This window comes from Ranitomeya variabilis, chromosome 3, assembly GCF_051348905.1.
Source record: "Ranitomeya variabilis isolate aRanVar5 chromosome 3, aRanVar5.hap1, whole genome shotgun sequence".
Classification (NCBI taxonomy): Eukaryota; Metazoa; Chordata; class Amphibia; order Anura; family Dendrobatidae; genus Ranitomeya; species Ranitomeya variabilis.
Window position 1 is genome coordinate 153,550,645 of NC_135234.1, and position 25,035 is coordinate 153,575,679.

A 25,035-nucleotide genomic window follows, 5' to 3' on the forward strand; every position below is an offset into this window, starting at 1 on the left:
GCCGCGCTGTGTACTACGAGGCCGCGCTGTGTACTACGAGGCCGCGCTGTGTACTACGAGGCCGCGCTGTGTACTACGAGGCCGCGCTGTGTACTACGAGGCCGCGCTGTGTACTACGAGGCCGCGCTGTGTACTACGAGGCCGCGCTGTGTACTACGAGGCCGCGCTGTGTACTACGAGGCCGCGCTGTGTACTACGAGGCCGCGCTGTGTACTACGAGGCCGCGCTGTGTACTACGAGGCCGCGCTGTGTACTACGAGGCCGCGCTGTGTACTACGAGGCCGCGCTGTGTACTACGAGGCCTGCGTTGTGTACTACGTGGGCTGTGTTGTATACTAAGGTGGGTACATTATACGTTATCTTCTATGGGGGAGGCTGTGTTATATACTATGGGGGGTGCATTATATTCTATGGGGGAGGCTGTGTTACGTACTATGGGGGGCTGCATTATATTCTATGGGGGCTACATTATATTCTATGGGGAGGTGGACTGTATTATATTCCATGGGGGGCTACATTATATTCTATGGGGGGCTGTATTAGATTTTATGAGGGAGGAATGCATCATACTCTTTGATGGGGCTACATTATATTCTATGGGGAGGTGGGCTGTATTATATTCTATGGGGGGGTTGTATGTTTGGTATTTTTCGTTACCCCTGTTCGTATTATCTTGTTAGTCTGGTTGGTATATTACAGTACACTATTAATCACCTCCTTCTTGCGTGCGGTAAGGGTGCAGACTGAGGGTGGAGCTAAGGCAAGGTATGTGGCCACAGCATCTTCATCATCAGAAGTAACCTGGGGAACAGGGCAAGCTAGGGGCCCCTAGTGTTAGGGACAGGGAATGAGCCCCTGGTCCCAGGACACCCGACAACAGAGTTGTGACAAATACACTCCTCAGTCCTCCAAATAGTATAGTACACTAATTTTTGTCCTCAATATTGTATAATGCACCCCCCATAGTCCTTCATGTAGTGCAATCCACCCCATAGTTCTTCATATAGTATAATGCATTCCCCATAGCCTTCCATACAGTATAATGCAGGTTCCATATAGTGCATATAGTATAATGCACTCCCCATAGTACGATAGAATGTAATGCAGCCCTCATAAAGGATAATGCACTCCATAGTCATAGTCATTGATAGAGTATGATGGAGCCCCCTCAGAGTATAATGCATCCCCCCCTCAGAGTATAATGCAGCCACTACATAGAGTATAATGTAGGCACCCCATAGAGCAGTGTTCCCCAACTCTGGTCCTCAAGAGCCACCAACAGGTCATGTTTTCTGGATTTCCTTAATATTGAAGAGGTAATAATTGCATCACCTGCACAAGCAATAATTCCATCACTTGTGCAATACTAAGGAAAACCTGAAAACATGACCTGTTGGTGGCTCTTGAGGACCGGAGTTGGGGAACACTGCCATAGCGTATAATGCAGCCACCCCATAGAGTATCATGTAGCCCAACTGTCCTGCAGTATTATGGCTGCACGTACTCACTAATATATGAAAAAAAATACAATACTCGCCTCTCCTCCTAGTTCCCCCGCTGCTGCAGAGCGTCTCAGCAGCTCCACTGCCCGGCATAGCATGGTGCGCGATTAATTGACGTCATCGCGTACCCACTGCGTCAGAAATAGAGGGGAATGATGGGAGAGGGAGCTTCAGATGACGCTCTCTCCTCTATCATTGCTTTCAACTGTATCGGCATCCCCTGACCCACGGATCCCATAGTGGCCTCATGGTGTGCCGGTATTAGCGGCTGCGTGGTATGCCGCTATTAACGGTATACCACTGGCTGGAGGCCCCTGGAGGAGTGAGGGTACTAGGCAGATGCCAAGTCTGCCTACCCCTAATGCTGACCATGGATCTATGAGAGCTTTATGGCACCTCTGTAACAGTGGTAATGTGAGGGGATGTGTCATTACACCATGTACTGTTCAGGGTGTATGAAAGCTTAGTGATGTCCCCTGTAGGAGCGATAATGGCGGCTATTTTGATTGTCATCCTTTATTTCCAGATACAGATCACTAGGAAATGACACAAAAGCTGTTATTATCACATCTCTTGCTGTGGACGCCTCTCTGCAGGGGATTCTCCTTCTTCATTAATCTTTTCTGGAGGATCTAATCAGACTGGCTGTCTATGATATGGGGGTCTGGTATAGGAAACCCATTCTTCTCTGTCCTGTTAGGAAGTTCTGAGGTAATAGAGGATGGAGCGGCTCAGCGTTCTCATTTATTAGCGGAAATGGAGAAAGGCCCCAGAGTCTCCTGCTCTGGACCTGAGACTCCCAGGAATCAGAGCAATTACCTGATTTATCCCCATTGTATATAATGATATCGGGGCTCATCCAGCTTTACCTCATGTGTGACATTGATCCCCAAACTCCAGTCCTCACGGCCCCAACACATCATGGTGTCAGGATTTCCTTCATTTTGCACTGAGGATGGAATTATTATCGAGGCTTCAGAAGCTGCCGCAGGTTCTCTCCCCCGAGAAATACAAAGGAAATCCTGACACCATGATGTGTTGGGGCCGTGAGGCCTGGAGTGTGGGGGACACTGCTGTATGCACCCACCAGACATAGGGGGCAGTATAATAATGACTACATGGCCGAGCAATGGAGTAAAGACAACACAAAGGTATAGGGGTAAAAAGAAGATTTTATTTATAGATGAGGTTATTATATATTATATATCATGTATATGTGTAAATTATTCATCTATCAGACTAAATCTATCTATGGGCCGTGTTGGTCCAGAGGAAGGCGAAAACCCCCTGTGAGGAATCGGCCAATTATCCTCACATTAGGGGGGAAAATTCCTTCCTGACCCGAAATATGGCGATCAGAATGAATCCCAGGATCAAGGGCTCATAGCTAATGTGTATACGTAAGTTTAATGTAAAAAATATATATTATTTAAAATTATTATATTATTATTATATAAATGTTTATTATATAAAAATATAAAAGTAATTTCTATTTTTCGGCTAATTTACGTTTATATTTGTGTCGAATATATTATTGTAAATCCAAAATATTATATTATTATTTTACATAAATTATATATTTTTTTATTATAAACATAAGCTACTTATTTATTCTATTTTACTAAACCTATCTATGGGCCGTGTTGATCCAGAGGAAGGCGAAAACCCCCTGTGAGGAATCGGCCAATTATCCTCATATCAGGGGGGAAAATTCCTTCCTGACCCCAAATATGGCGATCAGAATGAATCCCAAGATCAAAGGCTGATACCTAACCTGTGTAATGTACCTAACCTGTGTAATATGTCTGTCATGTAAAGTAATATATATGTTTCTTTACTTGGACTAATTATTATTTATAGGAACTATTTTTTTCTTTTAAAGTAAGAACATTTTATTTTATTATAACTTTTTTTGTGCTACTAGTGTGTGATTCTACTTATCAATCTATTATACTAAACCTATTTAAGGCCGTGTAGATCCAGAGGAAGGCGAAAACCCCCTATGAGGAATGGGTCAATTGTCCTCATATTAGGGGGAAAAATTCCTTCCTGACCCCAAATATGGCGATCAGATTAAATCTCAGGATCAGAAGCCGATCTATGTCCTACATCTATGTGCTGATATGTACTGTGTGCTATGTATGTGCCTGTACTGATGATGTAGTGTGGGGACCTGCACTGACCATGTAGTGTGGGTGATGGGTGCGATACTTACCAGGCCTGTGCTAAGGTGAGTTCAGGGCTAATGGACGCTCCTTACATGCTGCTGCTCAGCGGCCCCAGGACTGAAAGGTGCGACTATTGTTCCTGAACTCACCAGATGGAAACTTAGCACAGGCCGCTCCTGGGGTAGAAGATCTTCGGGCTGGAGGGATGTTAGATGCCAGCCCAGGACGTCAAGGGTCTGGGGCAGCAATGGCAGTGGTCCGGCATGAAGAGGGTATAGAGAGAGATGATGTTGAAGGGCAGCCGAGGTGACGTACAGCAGCAGAGACGTGAGGCACGGGTCAGGAGGCATGAAGTTCTGGGCAGTTGGCACGGGCTCATCCTGCAAGACATAAGAGGAAGACAGGAAATCTATCTACCGGATCTTATGTTATATTAGGGGAATGGTCTTTATAATGAACCATTCTGCTATATAACATCAGATGCAATGTACTGACATAATAGGTGTCCTGTGTGTACATCGGTCACTCACCAGATGGTCGTGAATTCTTTCACAGTCCAGATCTTTTCATCCACCTAAGAAAAATAGAAACATAAAGTCACTGTCAGAAAAAGTGGAAAAAAGGTAAGATCGATGATGATGATGATTACCACAATGAGAGAACAGCACCTGATGAGTGTTATCCCCAGAGGAGGAGATACTTACCGGGTCCAGCTTGGTGACACGTACGTAAATCCGGCCACTGGGTGAAGGACTGTGTGCTCCGGCCACTGCAGATGGTGGTTCTCCAGAACTGGCCTGAATGGTGTAAATGGTGGCTCTACTCTCCTTTCCTCCAGATCCTCCCAGCCGATGGTGGTAAAGAATGGATGCTCTTTGATGTTCCCGCTCACACCCAGGCGTGTCTGAGGGTCTTTGCGCAGCAGCTTCTTGATGAGATGTTTCACGTCAGCATCAAGCCAAGTTGGAAATTTTGGCTTCTCGTTGATGATGGATTTGAAAGCCATTTGCTTGACGGGGCCGTTGTAAAATGGATATCGCCCTGCTGCCATCCTGGACACCACAATCCCCAGGCTCCACCAGTCCACTGCTGCGCTATACCGTTTTCTACGATGCACCTCAGGGGCCATGTAATGGAAAGTGCCCGTCACTCCAGAGATGTTTTTGGAGGAGGAGACGCCAGCTTGGGCAAGCCCAAGGTCGATGATACGGATGTGGCCATCTGCATCCAACATGATGTTATCCGGCTTTATGTCACTGCAATGAAAGAAGAAAACAAAATAAGAAATCTGTCCAGTGATACAAGAGATGGAAAATGGGTCACTACAAAATACGGCAGAATAGGAGGCAGGACACCAGGGAAGCTGGGGGCCATATCTACAGCTTGTAAAGGGGACAGAGAGAAGGAGGAAAGTTCTGCTTACCGGTGGACGATGTTGTGTCCGTGGAGGAACTGGAGGCCACTTACTATCTCTGCTGTGTAGAATCTGATGGAGAGAACAGAGTGTAGAATCAATGTCATGAAATCCTTCTCTGGCAATCCCCAAATACCATGGCACCCCACCTCCTGCTTCCAGCACCCTAAATATATAAGTGCTCCCCTAGCTGCACCCCGACCTCAGGTTTTTTCCCTTTCTCTTAGTTCTCTTTTAGGTACGTTCTCTGGTTTCTCACCTCACATTGCCGATGTTCAGGCAGCCGCACATCCTGATCAAATCCTCCACGCTGCCACCGGACAGGTACTCCATGATGAAATATGCCTTGTGCTGAGACTGGTGTGCGGCATAGAGGTGGCACAGGAATGGGCAGTGTCTGGCCGCCAGGAGTATCCGCTGCTCTCTCAAGATGGTGTCCTCGTTGTCCCTTTTGATCATTTTGACGGCCACATTGATGTTACTGCCGGGGACAGATGCCAGGACCACCTGAAAAACACAAATGGAGAATACTTAGAAGGTGTCTGCAGGGGTGGAAGGATCTGGATTTTATAGTCCACAAGGCACATGAGAAAACTGAGTGATCGCTCAGTCTGCTAGTGACCAGGACCATATAGAGGAGCAGATCTATCAGAACAATGCACTGCCTGCTCCATGGATGGGCTATGGAGAGGTCTTAATAAATATTCGTCATTTTAATATTTAGTTCATAAAACAATAATACACATGAAAATATTTAACTTTGTAATACATTTTATCAGCCAAATTGGCTTCTTTCTCCGCCAGGACTGATTTTTTATTTTCAAAATTCTATGTACCTGGGTAAACTCTGTATTTAGTGAAGACAGATTGTTACATTACTGAGGGGAGATGACAGTTGGTGCTGATAATATTCTATGCAGAAGGGAGGGGGAGGAGGAGGGAGGAGTTTTGCATTTAGCCCCTCCTCTCCACTACATAGAATATTATCGGCACCAACAGTCATCTCCTCTCAGTAATGTAACAATCTGTCTTCACTAAATACAGAGTTTACCCAGAGTTTTCTCTTGGTGGAGAAAGAAGATTTATCTGATTAGAATTTTTACAAAGCTGCTTATTTTCATGTTTGCTATTGATTTATGAAATAAAATTTAAAATGACGATGACTTTTTAAAGGGTTTTCCTCTGTTACCATATGGAAATAAACAGAGTAAGCATTAGTAGAGGTATTGAGTTGGCATTAGTATGGTCCAAATATCATTGATTATCTAGATTTAATAAAAACACAGACAAATGTATGTACAATATGGCAGCCTGATAGGAGAAAAAAATAATGTCCCCTGCCCTCTACAGCTGTGACCCCTGAGATGAACCCTCCAGTATAGAAGAATACCAGGTTATAGCAGCACTAGCCCTAACTATGGTGATGTCTTATATCTCATCTCACAGAAGGACACTACAATGAGCAATAACAAAGCAAGACATGGCTGATAACCGAGAACAATACATGGGGATATATGAAAAATCTCAGATTTCAAATAACAAATATGTAGACCTTACTTTGCCAAAGGCGCCTCTACCTAGGACCTGGTGGATGTTGAAGCGGCTGATGTTAAGCCTGGCATAGGGGCCGGATGATCCAGGGTCTCCGCTGCATCCAGGTGTTGGCTCCTCCAATCCGCTGTGGTCTCGTCTCCTTTTCTTCTTTAATCCGGTCACGCTGTCCTCTTCCCTCTTCCTCTTCTCCTCGCGCGCCTTCTCCTTGCTCCTCTTCTCGCTCACTTCTCCTCGTCCAGTAGTCGCCATTCTCTGTAATCTCTTCCCGTCTGTAGACCTCGGTCCAATCACTTCAGCCGACAGTTGAAAGTAAACGGCAGTTGGTCGTGTGCAGGTGACCAGAGGTCAGAGGTGACGGAACCCTCAGGTGGCTCCTGCCAGGCAGCGGCTCCTGGCCCTGCTCTGCCCTATACACTGTGATGTGGGCATCATGGGTGACAGTTTAGAGTCCAGAGGAACGGCAGAGAACTTCATGGCGACTTCCAGTGGTTTATTTATTAGATTATTAATCCCTCTATGTGTTTCATCATCGTTCCATTTTATAACTTACATTATTTTTGTATTGTAAAGTTAATATTTTTATTAGTTTTTCTATGTTTCTTATCACATATTTCCTCGATGTCCCATTTCCCTTTATCATTTCTCCCAAGAGTCTATTCCACCAAAGTGGTGCGCACCTATTACCCCCAGTGCCACCCAGCCGGCTCTACTGCACCTCATGGACAGAATACACGGAGCTGTAAACTCTTCCTGAGCTTTTATATTCTCTGTATAACCAACACTTTCTACCAATTATTACCTCTTACCAGGAATATGGTGATATTGGGGCAGTATATAATAAAGCCATCAGTGCTATATATAATACAGGTTGTACCGTTCCCAATAACCCATCACATGTGATTTACAGTAATCCCACCACAATCCGTGGGAAGGACGGGTCACTGCTGCTCATCTCTGGGGTCACCGAAATCATCTTCTTCCTCTTTATAATATCGCTTTATTTACATGTAACACAAAGAAAACAATTAAAACCCCCATAAATGAAAATGACCCTGTTATTACGGCTTCTTTGTGCTATTGTGTCACAGTCAATGGCTGTGAATACACCGTACCATTTACTGCTGCAGTCAGCGATTAGTTATATACTGGCGGATTGTCACCGTTATTGTAATGCAGGTCCTGTCGCCCTAAATCTGTAAACATTAGTCCCCCAACATGTTTCGCCCGCTCTCAGGCATCATCAGGAGAATGGGGATTAAAGGAGTAAGATGTCACCGCTCACTCCCATATTATTTGTGGTGCAGACGACTTATGACGTCACATCCACACAGACATGTGAAGACATAGCACAATCAGCAGGTGTCCTAGTCTCATAAACAGGACAGGACACAATTATTGACAACTGTGAACACACCTGAGAGGGCTACCTTCAGGGGAATGTCATTAAATTAGACATATGACATCAGACACCATTTAATGGGTGATCTATCATGCCCGATGTCCAGGTGGGAAAATCTACATTGGTCTCCTTGCTAGAGAACTTCACGTATGTATCAAGGAACATGTAAGAGACATGGACAAATCTAGGACAGAGGATGATCTTGAACAATTTAAAACCCTACTAAGATATTTTCAACAATTCCATCATAGGGATTCAAGTCTTCTCAGAGTTCTTTTGGGACCGAGAAGTGGTGATCTCAAGAAAACTCTTGCTTACGTTGAGAGGAAGTGGACTTTTAGATTGGGTACCGACCAGGCTTAATGAAAATCTGGGGTTTGGTTCATTTTTAGAAATATGGAGGCATCTTTTGGGAGGTGGGTTTGTGTTTTTTTATTGATTTTAACTTATATTTGTTTGCTCTGCAGTATACAGCCATGAAGGCCGGATTTTAATCCACCTATCTATATCCATGTATGTGATGATTTCTACTTTGTGAACATTTTTCATCCTATAAAGAGATGGAGAATTGGGGGAGGAAAGTCTTCCTACAAACAAGCTTGTTTTTCTCTGCTATTGTACTCCATGGATCTGTTGCAGAATATATGAACTCTAGAAATGGTCTCTGGCTAGACTGTGAATTCTTTATTATTTTTTTCTATGAGACATTATGGAGCCTTGATAGACTGTTGAACAGCCGGGATTGTGAACCTCTTTATGGACTTGATTTAATTATGATAGATGCTTGTGGACAATCAGGTTACGGATTTTATCATTTGATTTAATGAATTGATGATTGATATTATTAGCTTTCTACAAAATTATTTTCTCTATTATATGGCCATATGGTATGTTGACACATTTAGACCTATTTTTATCTGTGTTATTGGGGACCATACTTTTCACTTTATACTTTTCCCTATTGTTGCTCTGCCTTTTTCACATCTTTTAACCCTTTGTAACTTACCTCTGTTTACATCAATTTCACTTGTGCAATTTTGGCAGAGCCTTATGCTTTGCATACACTTATTTATATTATATATTTTTACCCCTTTTTATACTTTCTCTTATGATCCCCTAACTTTCCTGCTTTGGTAGTGATAATATGCTCAGATTTTTAAGTGTTAATTTCTATTAATAAAATTGATTTTATGGTTGAACATATTCTTTGATTCCCCTGTTACTTTAATTACACCTATTGGGGTTTTTTGTGTTCATAATGCTTTTTGAATTTGGACCTGTTATTTTTGATATTTATCTTGGGAAACTTCTTGTTTAACTACTGAAATATGTCATCAGTAAATGCACTCAATACTTTGTCGGGGCTCCTTTTGCATCAATTACTGCATCAATGCGTCGTGGCATGGAGGCCATCAGCCTGTGTCACTGCTGAGGTGTTATGGAAGCCCAGGTTGCTTTGATAGCAGCCTTCAGCTCATCTGCATTGTTGGGTCTGGTGTCTCATCTTCCTCGTTACAATACTCCATAGATTCTCTATGGGGTTAAGGTCAGGCGAGTTTGCTGACCAATCAAGCACAGTGATACTGTTGTTTATAAACCAGGTATATTGTTACTTTTGGCAGTGTGGACAGGTGCCAAGTCCTGCTGGAGAATGACATTTCCATCTCCAAAGTGCTCTAAAATGTCCTCGTAGATGGCTGCGCTGACTTTGGTCTTGATAAAACACAGTGGACCTACACCAGCAGATGACATGGCTCCCCAAACCATCACTGATTGTGGAAACTTCACACTAAACCTCCAGCAGCTTGGATTGTGGCCTCTCCACTCTTCCTCCAGATTCTGGGACCTTGATTTCCAAATGAAATGCAAAATTTACTTTCATCTGAAAACAACACCTTGGACCACTGACAACAGTCCAGTTCTTCTTCTCCTTGGCCCAGGTAAGAGGCTTCTGGCATTGTCTATTGGTCATGAGTGGCTTGACATAAGGAATGCGACACTTGTAGCCCATGTCCTGGATACGTCTGTGTGTGGCGGCTCTTGAAGCAATGACTCCAGCAGCAGTCCACTCCTTGTGAATCTCCCACAAATTTTTAAATGGCCTTTTCTGAACAATCCTTTCAAGGCTGTGCACCTTTTTCTACAACACTTTTTCCTTCCACTCAACTTTCCATTATTATGCTTGGATACAGCACTCTGTGAACATTAGCTTCTATGGCAACGACCTTTATTGGCTTACCCTCCTTGTGGAGTGTGTCAATGACTGCCTTCTGGACATCTTTCAAGTCAGCAGTCTTCCCCATGATTGTGGAGCTACTGAAACAGACTAAGGGACCTTTTTAAACGCCTTTGCAGGTGTTTTTTTTGTTAATTATTCTAATTTACTGAGATAATGACTTTTGGGTTATCATTGGCTGTAAGCCATAATCATCAACATTAACAGAAATAAACACATGAAATATATCACTCTGTAATGACTCTACATAATATGAGTTTAACTTTTTGATGTTGCACATCCCTGGAATTATTATTATTATTAGGGTCATAATCAGGGTTTCTAGCTCTTTATTATGCTGCTCTCAAATTACAAAAAAAACTACTGAGAAATTCCCTTTACGGGTGCATGTCTTTAAATATGTGTAACTTGTTCTGTGTATAATATTTAATTTTTTTAGATTTTTACATAGAAAAGCATTTTTTGGGATTTTTTTTCCCATATTTTTGTAGATTGGTGACAGAGAGACAGAGGCATGGGCGGACATACCGCCTGCTCAACCTGTGCAGCTGCACAGGGGCCCGGAGGCTCCAGGAGGACCCTGCAGGCAGGGCCGACGTTAGGGGCAAGCAGCTGCCTAGGTCCTCGCTTTCCCAGGGGCCCCCAGCTAGCGGCACATCACGCAGATGCTATGGGGCCCCTGTGAGGCAGGGGGCCCTCCTGCCGCCAGCGCTGACTCCCCCACCGCATTTAACTATACCGGCGTCTGCCGGTACAGTTCAAAGCAATGATGGAGGAGAGAGCGTCAGCTGACGCTCCCTCTCTCATCATTCCCCGCTCTGCCTCTGACAGACACTGCCGCGCACTCACTGTGTGCCGGCAGGAGCAGGAACTGGAAGCAGCGCGGGCACGAGGAGAGGTGAGGAGTGTGCTGTGTTGTTTGTTGTTTTTTTTTACTCTATAACAGTGAGTACTGGACTGTGGGGCCATTCTGGGGGGGGGGAGCTGCGCTGTATACTATGAGGCTGTGTGCTGTATACTATGAGGCTGTGTGCTGTATACCATGAGGCTGTGTGCTGTATACCATGAGGCTGTGTGCTGTATACCATGAGGCTGCGCTGTATACTATGAGGCAGTGCTGTATACCATGAGGCTGTGTGTTGTATACTATGAGGCTGCGCTGTATACTATGAGGCTGCGCTGTATACTATGAGGCTGCGCTGTATACTATGAGGCTGCGCTGTATACTATGAGGCTGCGCTGTATACTATGAGGCTGCGCTGTATACTGAGGCTGCGCTGTATACTATGAGGCTGCGCTGTATACTATGAGGCTGCGCTGTATACTATGAGGCTGCGCTGTATACTATGAGGCTGCGCTGTATACTATGAGGCTGCGCTGTATACTATGAGGCTGCGCTGTATACTATGAGGCTGCGCTGTATACTATGAGGCTGCGCTGTATACTATGAGGGCAGTTCTGTATACTATGAGGCTGCGCTGTATACTATGCGGGCAGTTCTGTATACTATGAGGCTGCGCTGTATACTATGAGGCTGTTCTGTATACTATGAGGCTGCGCTTTATACTATGCGGGCAGTGCTGTATACTATGCGGGCTGTGTTGTATACTAAGGTGGGTACATTATACGTTATCTTCTATGGGGGAGGCTGTGTTATATACTATGGGGTGCATTATATTCTATGGGGAAGGCTGTGTTATATACTATGGGGGGCTGCATTATATTCTATGGGGAGGTTGGCTGTATTATATTCTTTGGGGGCTGTATTAGATTTTATGAGGGAGGATTGCATCATACTCTTTGATGGGGCTACATTATATTCTATGGGGAGGTGGGCTGTATTATATTCTAGGGGGGGCTGTATTATATTTATATTCTATGAGGGGTGATTGCATCATACTTTATGGGGGGTGGCTGCATTATGCTCTATGGGGTGGCTGCATTATACTATATGTGGGCTGCATTATACTGCATCAAGGACTATGGGGAATACATTATACTATATGAAGAACTATGGGGTGCATTATACTGTGGGAAGTAAATTATAGGACTGAGGAGTGTATTATACTATATGGAGGATTATGCGGTGTGTATTTTACAATATGGAGGACTGTGGTGCACATTATAATATATTGAGGACTGAGGTGTATTATACTAAACAAGTAAAATGCTGCCTATTCATCCATTGATTGGATTGGTTATGCCGGAACAGAAATCATTGTTCTCAGCAGCACATCGCCGTTGTAAACTGTAGGTGTGCTGCTGGTAACATGATACTGTATGGTGATCTGTTAGTGATCTATTAGTGATTGTTCTGTTCCCATCATTCTTTCTCAGACGGTGTAAAGAGGCCGGGAAACAAGCGTTGAACAACTTCAGTATTGTCGATCACATTCCTTTAGTGGCCTGAACTCAGCGCTTATAAATACAACAGAAATGCTTCTGTGTAATGTGCAATATGTTAGGATTTGAGGCCCCATTTTAAACTTTGCCTAGGGCCCCACTTTGCCTAAAACCATCCCTGCCTGCAGGGTGGCTAATAATGAAGGCAATCTGGCCAGTTTATCTGTCTCCGGGGGGCCCCTGGCCAGATTGCCATCATGGGATTGCAGCTCCGCTGCCTGCAAGAGAAAAAGGCAGCGGAGCTGCAGGGAATGGATCCATCCTGCTTCCTGCCACACAGCAGCGGCTGAATGACATCATCATTTAGTGCCACGGCTGCGTGAGACAGGAAGCTGCCAGCGATGGTGCGGCTTCAGGATACTGTGTGAGCAGAGGTGAGGTGTGTGTGTGCAGAGAGGTGAATGGTGCTGTGTGTGTGTGTGTGTGTGTAGGTGGAGGAGAGGGCAATGATGGGGGTGACGGGGCCGAAGGCAATGATTGGGTTGATGGAGAGGGCAATGATAGGGGTGGTGGGGCAGGAGGAAATGATGGTGGCAGTGGAAAGGACAATGATGGGGGTGGTGGGGAGGAGGCATTGATGGAGGTGGTGGAATGGGCAATGATATGGGGTAGTGGGGGAGAAAGCAATAATGGAGGTGGTGAAGAGGTCAATCATGGGTGGTGGGGGAGAGGGCAATAATGGGATGCGGGGGATTTATAATGGGTTTAAGAACAGGGGGAGGTGGAGGAAGACATTATCGATTTATTATGTCTAACACAGTCCCTTAGTATAAAGTATACTCACTTATGTATAGCACAGTCCCTTAGCTTTGTCGCCTTAAAAGGAGGGGGGCCCAGGCACATTTCCTGCACAGGGGCCCCAAGCAGTCTGTGTCCGCCCCTGCACTTTTTAACTATCTGTAAGATTGTAGAATGTTAGATTTATGTCATTTTGAGCAGCCCAATTAGCGCAGATCATGAGCTGAACAGTGTTTTCTTTTTAAACCAAGGTGAACAAAAACTAAAATAAAATGGCCAACAAAACACTAATGCATGTAGATTAAATAGTAAAAATAAATGTTATAGTATAGAGATGGTTCTGCGTACAGTTCGGCCCTTCGTGGCTGCCTGTCTGGGATATTGCTCACTTCTGTTCTGGTGTGCCACTGCCTGGCGTCCTGGTCATTTACTAAGCCCCCACAATGTCCTAACATCACAACGCACATTATGATACCACTTGAGTCCTGGTGACAAGGCCTCATTCGACGTCATGACATTGCAGAGGCCTGGTATGTGGTAGAGGTACCATGGCTCTCAAGCAGAGTTTACTGCCCTGGTCCGGGTGCCATGGAGGACCCAACGGTATGACGGACCAGGGTAGTTTGACTCTTTTTGCTTATCTTTTATTTGATGAAAGCTTTTTAATGCAGTGGAAGAAGCAGCTCTGACCTTTTCCCTTGTGGTATAGGGTATGTTCCCACAGTCAGTAAACTCTGCCGGTTGGACGCTGCGGGTTGGACGTTGCGTACATCTGCAGCAGCCAACCAGCAGCGGCCAGATCTTACAGCATAGTGTACGGATGCCTGCAGCTTCCCTGTGGAGACGGACATGTGGTGCGTCTTTTGAGACCACAGCATGTCTATTTATCTTATGGAGACGCTCAGTCTCCGCAAGATAAATATCACCCGTACGTTGTATTGGGTGCAGTGATTCCGCGCTGTTCAATGAACACATGCGGAATCACCTGCGTTCAATAGCCACCAGCTCTTTGGACGGAGCGGACATGTACTGCATCCACAGCGCTGCCTAATACTGAACGTGGGAACATACCCTAAATTTACACTATGTTCCAAATTATTATGCAAATTACATTTTTATCAGATTTTCCTAAATGGTCAGTGCAAATGACAGTCAGTCTAATAAAAGTCATCACCCGTTAGATTATACATCGAATTTTATTGAAGAAATCTCCCAATGATAACAGTATAATCTCCAAAATGAATAAAAACTCAAAATGCACTGTTCCAAATTATTAGGCGCAGTAGAATTTCTAAACATTTGATATGTTTGAAAGAACTGAAAATGCTCATTTGTGGAATTTGCAGCATTAGGAGGTCACATTCACTGAACAAAAAAGCTATTTAACGCCAAAACATCCCAACAGGCCAAGTTACATGTTAACATAGGACCCTTCTTTGATGTCACCTTCACAATTCTTGTATCCATTGAACTTGTGAGTTTTTGGAGAGTTTCTGCTTGTATTTCTTTGCATGAAGTTGGAATAGCTTCCCAGAGCTGCTGTTTGGATGTGAACTGCCTCCCACCCTCATAGATTTTTTTGCTTGATGATCCTCTAAAGGTTCTCTATAGGGTTGAGGTCAGGGGAAGATGGTGGCCACACCATGAGTTTATCTCATTTTATGCCCATAGCAGCCAATGACTCAGAGGTATTCTTTGCAGCATGAGATGGGGCATTGTCAGCATGAAGATGATTTTGCTCCTGAAGGCACGTTTCTGCTTTTTAGACCATAGAAGAAAGTTGTCAGTCAGAAACTCTATATACTTTGCAGAGGTCATTTTCACACCTTCAGGAACCTTAAAGGGCCTTACCAGCTGTTTCCCATGATTCCGGCCCAAAACATGACTCCTCCACCTCCTCGCTGACTTAGCAGCCTTGTTGGGACATGGTGGCCATCCACCAACCATCCACTACTCCATCCATCTGGACCATCCAGGGTTGCTCAACACTTATCAGTAAACAAGACTGTTTGGAAATTAGTCTTCATGTATGTGTGCGCCCAATACAACCATTTCTGCTTGTGAACACCGTTTAAGGGTGGCCGAATAGTAGGTTTATGCACCACAGCAAGCCTTTGAAGGATCCTACATCTTGAGGTTTGAGGGACTCCAGAGGCACCAGCAGCTTCAAATATCTGTTTGCTGCTTTGTAATGGCTTTTTAGCAGCTGCTCTCTTAATCCGATGAACTTGCGTGGCAGAAATCTTCCTCATTATGCCTTTATCAGCACAAACACATTTGTGCTCAGATACAGCCACAAATCTCTTAACAGTATGATGATCACGCTTATGTTTTTGGAAAATTTCTAATGTTTTCATCCCTTCACCAAGGCATTGCACTATTTGATGCTTTTCAGCAGCAGAGAGATCCTTTTTCTTTCCCATGTTACTTGAAAACTGTGACCTGCTTAATAATGTGGAACATCATTTTTAAGTAGTTTTCCTTTAATTAGAATCACCTAGAAAACCAATTATCACATGTGTTTAAGATTGATTTCAGTGATCCATTGAGCCCCGAGACACAATACCATCCACGAGTTTATTTGAAAAACAAAACAATTAAATCTTTATGACACTTAAATCCAATTTGCATAATAATTTGGAACACAGTGTATAGGCTTTTTTGCTTATTTTTGTGTAGCTATCACAATCCAGATGTCCTTTCAGATTCCACTTTAGCATCTCCATGCTTTTGCCCTGAGTAGTCCCTATGATATACTGTACAGTATATAGACATTGGCTAGTAAAACTGCCACCTATTGGATACATTTGTATTATGACGCATGTTTTTTATGCTTTTCTTCCAAATAATGGAGCATGATTAGTGAAGACAGCCTTGGAAATGAACCCGCACGTGTGCCAAGTGAGACATACTTTTGCATGTAATCTGAAGTGATGCTCGGACACTTGCTTCCTGTGACAAATAATAGAATTCTTTTTTGGGAAGCCTGAGTGCAGCTTCCGTCTGATAAGATAGCAACACAAGCCAATACAGGAATGCGGTTTATGCCCTGTGGCATTGTTGTTCTTATTCTGTAAATTATTACAGCTTCTTTTACCTCTTACCCTCCAGGATTCCATTTATGGCCCCAAAGTGTGGAGAAGGAAATGGGGTCCTGTTCCTACAAGGCTTTGTCCAGATCTGCCAGTAGTGTGGGAACCCATTTGGTTGTAATTGAGGATATGACGTGATATTGTGTACTTGTATTTTACAATTATGGCAGCTGCCGATCTCTTTGATGAAGTAAGGATGATAAGATGATATTTATATGGTTCCATTATAGTTATATAATTGGTGTAAAAATGAGTGCATGTGAAGATCATCAATGAAGGAAAAAAGTCTGATTTTATCGAGGCAGGACCTCTTCTGGTTTGTGTCCAGCACATGGTTGCATTTCTTGGCCAACATGTGACCGAAGCAGTGAAGGGGCTTGGCGACTCCTCAATTTCAGTAGCTGAGCCAGACAGTTTGCCATCCTCCTTTATACGTTTTTTCTGGACAACTCCTTTAAAGTTAGACATTTTATAGAAAACCACGCTACTAAGTCACGGTTTAGAGTATGTAATTATATCTATCAAGAAGGCAACATTTCAGAGGCTTCAGAAGAGATGTTGTCTTGTCATTTGATATTGGAGAGTTGAGGTAAGCATGTCTTGGTATCCATTGATAGAAATTGGGGTGGTTGGTGCCCCCAACCAGGAGAAGGCTCATATTCCACGATTTCCACCTCTGCAGGATCTCATTAGGGCTCCAGCAGACGACCATATAACTCGGACGAGTGCTATCCGCTGTTTTGACGGATTGGACTTGTCCTCATTTTATTCAATGAAGCCCTGCACATGTCTGATTTGTATCCGATAATCGGGTCATACTTGGCCATTCACATGTCTGGCTCCATGGAAAACATATGATGATGATATCTGAGTGCAGTCCAGTTTCACTGGCGAGACTGACTGGAGAAGACGGAGAAACTTCTTCTTTTTTTTTTCTCTTCCACCTCGGATCACACTGTGATCATGCTCTGATCAGAATCTGATTAGCCTAATCGGACCGATTTCTTTTTTTTTTTTGTAGAGAAAAACCGGTTGTGTGACCCCAGCCTTAGTCAGCATCCATTCTATGGGTTTCCAGTTACTCTAAGGCCATGTGTCACCACAAGAAGAAAATGACTGGGAACACAACATGATCAAAAGATATGCGGATTTTAAATTAAATTATTTGTAATAGTGTAATTTGGAAAAGTGAGTGTTTTAATTGGATTTTCATCTTTTTCCCTAAATAAAACCTGGCCATCTAGTTCATGCTGTCCAGTCCATGTGCAGGAGTAATCGCATACATGAGAAATGAAAAGGGCTGGGTTGAGCTCACCACGCTGCGTAGTTCATGGTGCCGATCCTGTGGAGGAGGCACAGCTGAAATTCTGGAGAATGAGGAGGAAGTTCGCCACATACTGGATGTCCTCCTCATTTTCCTGAGTAATCCGATAATGGCACTGTGTACATTTTATGCTAAATTGTTGCAGTGTTTCATGGGAAACATACTTTGAGAGCCTGGCCAGGGACTGCACATCTCGGATGACTAGTCTGGCACAGGTCCACCATGTCCTGGCCTGTAGAGGGAATCGGGCGTTGGTTTGGGCAGCATGAATCAGATGACAGGTTCTCTTTAACCCTTTATTTAAAAAAAAAAAAAAAAAAAGAAGTTTTTATAGCAAATCTTCTAGGACAATTCTGTCTGGTTCTTAAGTCAGTGCTGAGTCTTACCACCATTTTCTGACTACCCTTTCCTCTCAATCTGTTGGGTTTCCTTCTATAGAAGTGGTGACATGGTTATAGGGAATATACTGTATAGCAGAGCCTCATGTGGCTGCGGGTACACTCCGGTTTACATCTGCATTAGGCAATTCTTTTTTATTTGTTTGTTTTCTGGGATACAGGTGGTAACCTTTATTCTTGGGTAGGAGAAATGTTACCCCTTAGATCCCAGTCAGAAGCCTCTCACCTAGCCAAACCAGTTCTCATGCTTTGCACTGACGAGGAGCAGCCCCCTGAAATACCGTATCTACAAATTGAGACTCTGGTTTGGCTTTTATCCTAAGCCATGTGACAAGGGTCCTTACAGGGTCCACATTGACTTTTAGGCCGGGATCACACATACGCGAGATACGGCCGAGTCTCGCAGGTGAAAACCCAGCTCTGGCGCCGGCACTCCGTAGCGGAGCAGCTCCATGTATTGGTGTGCGGCTGCACGCTCCGCTCCGGAGTGCCGGCGCCAGAGCTGGGTTTTCACCTGCGAGACTCGGCCGTATCTCGCGCATGTGTGATCGAGGCCTTAGGATTGCTATTCCAGTAGGTGGCAGTAGAGTTCAAGTCCTCTTCCTCTCTGAAGAGGCCAGTTATATACGGTATTTGTTTTCTGAGAAGAGTGAAACTATGTTCATGCCGATGGATCTGTTACGTGGCAGATGAAAACAGAATCCGGAGGACCCCATTCATAATTATAGGGTCTGTCAGGTTTTCATTATAGATTTCTTCATTTTATCGGGAATATGTCGTCATAAAAATAGTTTAACTTAATGGAATTAAATTTAATAGAATGAAAGATATTTTACTGTTGCATGATGCATGTTTAGGTTTTGTATCTGCACACTATTCTGTTTTTCTTAGTTAATTCTCTAGCAATGGCCGGACCTGCTGGTATCTCCACATTCCATCAAAAGCCCAAATTAATTCTTCAGTGGGAGCCTGAAGTTTTCCTGTTCAGTAGGTTCTTTGTGTGCAGACTACTGTGTATGTCTAACACCAATAAATCCCCCACATTCCTGTGCCAACTGGATCCTGATAACCTTGGGACAGCAGAGCCGGCAGGTCTGCACCTTTATCCTCCTGCTTATTTTCATTCTCCATTTCTAGGCCTTCCACTCCCAAACACAAGGAAAGTAAAATAGATAATGTCAGGATAGTAGCATTCTGGTCTTTACTGTGGTTACCATTACACGTCTGCGTTATGTTCTCTGTATATTTTTGTGCATTGTATTATATAATGTGCGTTAGTTTTTTTTCATTCTCAGAGCGTGCTTTCCTGACATGGCCGCTCTATAAGTCCGTGTTCTACCTTTTATCGAACCATGCAAAATAACCAGGGATAAATGCCAAGCCAGAAACTGATCTACAGACAGCCTGCTTCAGGGTGATTGCCGACCAGGGCAGAGCTGGCAAAGAGCCTTTAGGCAACGTGGTGGAAGTGCCATTTCTTAGACACCAGCTAGCATGGTGTCTCGCATGCAATGTTCCTTGGGAGAAAAGCATGCAAACGAGCTCTCCCACAACAAAAGAAACTACATACCACCTGCGGGAGGAGTTTACTTCTAGAAGACATTGTCCAGCCCTTTAAAGTGAATCTGTCAGTAGGTTCACCACTCTTGAGCCATCCATACGGGCATGCAAGTAATAGAAATTTAAATTAATGTATATATTGATATTTGTGATCCAATTTCTTATTCTAGAGAAATCCACTGATCTGCATTCAGATCTTATTTTAAATTAAAGGAGGCATTACCAGTGTGAGACATGTAATGACTGACAGTCTGCTCACCTAACCTCAGTAGAGTTGTATATGATTACAAAGTGCCTGAAATAAGAACAAGTCACCAATTTTCTAAGTACAGTGTATTTCTAAAGGTGCTATCAACATGAAATTCTCATCAGATGCCTGTAACAACCATCCACACAGATAAAGTAATCAAACCATAGATGTCTATAAATTAAAGAAGCTGTCCACTACTTGGACAACTTCTTGTCACACCCCCTTGCTTGGCTCCGATAATATAATAAAGCCTATACTCACCTCCCGTGTTGGCGACGTTCCCACGATGTCGGCACTCACTTTGCAGGGGCTTTCATGGTAGATGGCAGCAGATTTTTTTTAATCAAAAACATCTGGGTACATTTGTCCATTCATCCTTCCTTCAATTATATAAAGTTTGCCAGTGCCGTATGTTGAAAAATATCCCCACTCCATAATGTACCCACTTCCAAACTTCACTGTGGATATGGTGTTTTTGGGTGATATGCAGTGCCTTTTGGCCTCCAAACATGGTGTATATTATGGCATTCAAAGAGTTCAGTTATGGTCTTATTTGACCAGATTATATTCCCCCAGTATTTCACTGTCTAAATATTGTTAAACCTTCCTCTAGTGTTAGGGTCGTGACCGACCCGTTTTAGGTTTTAAATGCATACAAATTCTACATATATTTGTTTATTGCATCAAGACTTTTTGACTTTTTCAGGAACTTATTTTTAAACAAAATACAATAAAATAAAACTATTTTACTAAATTGTAAAATGCTCTTATTAAAATTATAACATTTGTGTTGTTGGGGTCAATTTCGACCCAGGTCTAATATAAGAGTAAAAAAACAATAATAAGTCCCAAAACTGAACTCATAAACACAATATAAACCAACAGCCCACAGCCAGCTCTACCTCCAACAACTTGAGTTAGGGACATGTCCAGGTATGTATGGCCAAATCAGCTTAGGCTAGGTTCACATTGCGTTAATGTGTGCACGCTAACGGACAGCGTTGCACGGCGAAAATGCGCCCAAGGTCCGTTCCCCGCTCTCGCAGACGGGGATCTGCGAGAGCGGGGACGTTAACGCGACCCCTAAACGCGGCCCTGAAAAAAACATTGCGTTAGCGCAATCCGCTAGCGCTAAACGGATTGCCCTAACGCAATGTGAACCTAGCCTTAGAGTTGGTACTTTGCAGAGTATACATCTCCAGTTTACACATGCAACAATGAGGAGAAGATTTGATGTAAGCCAAATTCTGGATTATATCTTAGATGATAATGAATCAGAGGACACACAGCAGCAAACTGATACAGATGAACAGGTTTCTGAGGAGGAAGATGATGTGGAGTATCAACCGGAAGACACAGACAGTTCTGATCAGTCTGATGAGGAGGTCACTGGTGCTGAAGCTGCTCCCGCTGAAAGATTCAAATCCAAAAGTGGCAAGATCAGTTGGAGCTCAGTACCTCCAGATGTACATGGCAGGGCAGATGCTGCAAATGTCATAAAAATGACCCCTGGGATCACAAGGTTTGCTGTGACAAGAGTAAGTGACAGCAAGACATGTTTTGATCTGTTTATGCCATTGTCAATAAAAAAGTCATTATTGCTATGATAAAGCTTGAAGGAAAAAAAATCCACGGCAACATGTGGAATGACCTTCATGATGATGTCCTGGATGCCTACATTGGTGTTCTTCTCCTTGCTGGAGTGTACAAATCCTGCAATGAGGCCACTGATAGTTTCTGGGACGCATCGACAGGCAGGAATATTTTCCGGGCAACAATGTCACTTCAAAAGTTTCAAATGATATCAAGAGTCCTCAGATTTGACAACAGAGACACCAGAACAAAATCTGACAAACTTGCTCCCATCAGGGATGTTTGGGAGAAATGGGTGCAGCTCCTTCCACTGATGTTCAACCCAGGGCCAGAGGTGACAGTAGACGAACGTTTTCTCCCTTTCCGCGGAAAATGCCCCTTCCGGCAATACATGCCATGTAAGCCAGGCATAAAAATCTGGGCAGCCTGTGATGCAAAAACTAGCTATGCATGGAATCTACAGATTTACACAGGCAAGTCTGCAAGCGGCATCCCTGAAAAAAAAACAAGGAAAACGTGTAGTCCTCGATATGACTACTGGACTGCAGGGTCACAACATTACTTGTGACATTTTTTTTACCAGCTATGACCTTGGACAAGAACTTCTCAGGAGGAAAATCACCATGGTGGGCACAGTGGGAAAAAAAAAAAAACCTGAGCTGCCCGCTGAATTGTTGCAGATGAAGGACAGGGCTCCACTTTCCTCAAAGTTTGTTTTTACAGACACCACCACTGCTGTTTCATACTGCCCCAAAAAACGACGGAATGTGGTACTGATGTCCACACTGCACAAAGATGCAGCTGTGTCATCAGTAAGTGACAAAAAGCCCAGAATCATCCTGGACTATAAGAAAAACAAAGGAGGAGTGGACAACCTGGACAAGCTGACTGCCACTTACACTTGCCAGCGAATGACTAGGAGATGGCCAATGGTTGTATTTTACAACATCCTTGATGTGTCCGCATGCAATTCACTTGTGTTGTGGACCCACATTCACCAAGGATTGAATTCGAAGAAAAAAAACAAGCGGAGGATGTTTCTTGAGGAACTAGGAAGATCCCTTGTCAAGGCGCACATTGACCAAAGGGAACGAGTGCCCCGAGACCCAGCCGCTGCAGCCTTGGTCCGACAACTCCAGAGCTCAACAAGTGCTTCGTCCACACCCACAGCAACACAAAGAGCATCCTCACCAGCATCCTCCTCAACCAGGCCTGCCTCAACATCAACCAGAACAGCTATATAATTTTCATCTTTTATTTGTATTAAAGTTCTATAGAAAAAAAAAAAAAATCTGTTTTTTGCCTTTTTCATAAAGTAGTTAGATATGGGTCAAAATTGACCCGTAACACTAGATGTTACTAGAGTTAATAATATAAAATATATATGAATTTTTTTTTACATTTAAGAAATGTGTTCTAAAACCCTTCAGTAATAGTCAGGTAATATAACAAACTTTTTTAAGTTTATATTATTCTCTTGAGGTTCATTTGACAATATTTTTATATTGAAAATGAAGGGTATGCTCTCAAATGAAAGGCCCAGGGGGCCACAACAAAAATATTAAAATCAATCCTTCCATGGATGAGAAACCCTAACAAGATAACTAAGAGGTAAGAAACAAATTGGATCATAAATAACTGTTTTTAGGGTATCCTAGGGGTGATTTAATACACTGGTCAAAACCGACCCGTTAACATAAGAAAGAGTAACAGAAAGCTAACACTAGGGGAAGGTTAAGCAAATTTTAAAGGCGCTTGACCATGCCTTTTTTCAGCAATGGAGTCTTGCGTTGTGAACGTGCATATAGGCCATCGGGGTTGAGTGGATCACTTTATTGTTTTTTAAACAATTGTACCTGTTGATTCCTGGTTTTTCTGTAGCTCTGTACAGGTAATCCTTGACTCTTGGACAACTCTTCTGATTTTTTTTCATACCTCTGTCTGAAATCTTGCAGGTTCTGGCTGGTTTTTGGTGAAATTATGTTCTTTCCACTTCTGGATTATGTCCCCAACAGTTCTCACTGGAACCTTCAGTAGTTTAGAAACTAGTAAATGTTTTGCAACAATAAGGTTGTGAAGGTATTGAGACAGCTCACTGGTTTTATCCATTATGAGGTGTTTCTTGTGTGGCACCTTGGTAATGAGACACCATTTTATAAATTCAAAAAGTAAGAATAGAAATGCAGCACTTGCCCATAACCTTTGAATTAAAAGTCCTTTATTCCATACACATGTACATCATTCTTCGCGGTGACCGGATAAAATCAGGGGATAAAGAGAATGGACCCATAGTAGCGTCATTTACGATGCGAAACAGCCATAGTCCGTTGTTTCTCCTCTCCCCTGATTTAACCCCTGATTTTACCTGGTTGCCGTGAAGAATGATGTACGTGTGTGGAATAAAGGATATGGGAGAATACTGCATTTCTATTCCTACTTTTTCAATTTATGCTATACTTTGAGTTGTTCACCACCCAGATATATCCTATAGGAAGTTGTATATGGACGGCCATCTATACTAATATTTGCAGATCAAAAAGTTGATGCCTCTTCTCTACGTGGTCGAAGACACCATTTTATAGGCCACTAGTTGTAACAAATGACGTTATTTTTCTCTAAATAGGAGGATTTCTAATTACTGTTACATTTTAGCTGCTGTCATGACTTTCCATGGCTTATTGCACCTCCTTTTTCTTCATGTGATCAATACTTTTCCCTGTTTCATTTCTCATTATTACACATATAATCCTTTTTATTTATAATAATAATTTTTTATTTATATAGCGCCAACATATTCCGCAATGCTTTACAACTAAGGCCCCATACACACGTTCAGGAATTGATGCAGAAAATTCCTGTGGAAATCCTGACATTTCTGCCGGATTTCCGCATGAAAACCGCATGCGTTTTTTAGCGCGTTTTTTGCGCGGTTTTGTGGGGATTAATCTTATTAACCTAGGTAGTGCATTCCAAAGAATCGGCGCAGCACGTGTAAAGTCTTGGAGACGGGAGTGGGAGGTTCTGATTATTGAGGATGCTAACCTGAGGTCATTAGCGGAGCGGAGGGCACGGGTAGGGTGGTAGACTGAGACCAGAGAGGAGATGTAGGGTGGTGCTGAGCCATGGAGTGCTTTGTGGATGAGGGTAGTAGTTTTGTACTGGATTCTGGAGTGGATGGGTAGCCAGTGTAATGACTGGCACAAGGTAGAGGCATCAGTGTAACGGTTGGTGAGGAATATGATTCTGGCAGCAGCATTCAGGACAGATTGGAGCGGGGAGAGTTTGGTAAGAGGGAGGCCGATTAGTAGAGAGTTACAATACTCCAGACGAGAATGAATAAGTGAGACAGTAAGAGTTTTTACAGAGTCGAAAGTAAGAAAAGGGCGAATTCTAGAAATGTTTTT

General features: G+C 43.4%; 2 protein-coding genes and 1 long non-coding RNA gene across 5 annotated transcripts in view; 1 reads left to right on the forward strand and 2 right to left on the reverse strand.

The window, feature by feature from the left end:
- The window catches only part of SHROOM2 (shroom family member 2), a 214,842-nt gene that overhangs the window by 85,550 nt on the left and 104,257 nt on the right, over nucleotides 1–25,035 (forward strand). The gene's annotated exons all lie outside the window — the stretch shown is intronic.
- Nucleotides 3,138–4,409, reverse strand: LOC143815496 (uncharacterized). Its single transcript, XR_013223762.1, has 3 exons — nucleotides 4,375–4,409; nucleotides 4,201–4,244; nucleotides 3,138–4,050 (listed from the first exon to the last, which is right to left on the reverse strand). It is a non-coding gene; the product is annotated as an uncharacterized LOC143815496 (long non-coding RNA).
- LOC143817170 (RAC-beta serine/threonine-protein kinase B-like) lies at nucleotides 4,490–5,451 on the reverse strand. Its single transcript, XM_077298337.1, has 4 exons — nucleotides 5,344–5,451; nucleotides 5,094–5,156; nucleotides 4,543–4,926; nucleotides 4,490–4,511 (listed from the first exon to the last, which is right to left on the reverse strand). Exons 1-4 carry the CDS (start codon nucleotides 5,415–5,417, stop codon nucleotides 4,490–4,492), a joined length of 543 nt encoding a protein of 180 aa, XP_077154452.1. The 5' UTR covers nucleotides 5,418–5,451.

What these genes read in the sequence shown, in the direction of transcription:
- LOC143817170 (XM_077298337.1), bottom strand. Translation starts at nt 5,417, where the DNA reads ATGGAGTACCTGTCCGGTGGCAGCGTGGAGGATTTGATCAGGATGTGC. An exon ending in CTGAACATCGGCAATGTGAG is followed by an intron (nt 5,157 to 5,343) that starts GTGAGAAACCAG and finishes TCTCTCCATCAG; the next exon opens with ATTCTACACAGCAGAGATAG. An exon ending in GGACACAACATCGTCCACCG is followed by an intron (nt 4,927 to 5,093) that starts GTAAGCAGAACT and finishes CTTTCATTGCAG; the next exon opens with TGACATAAAGCCGGATAACA.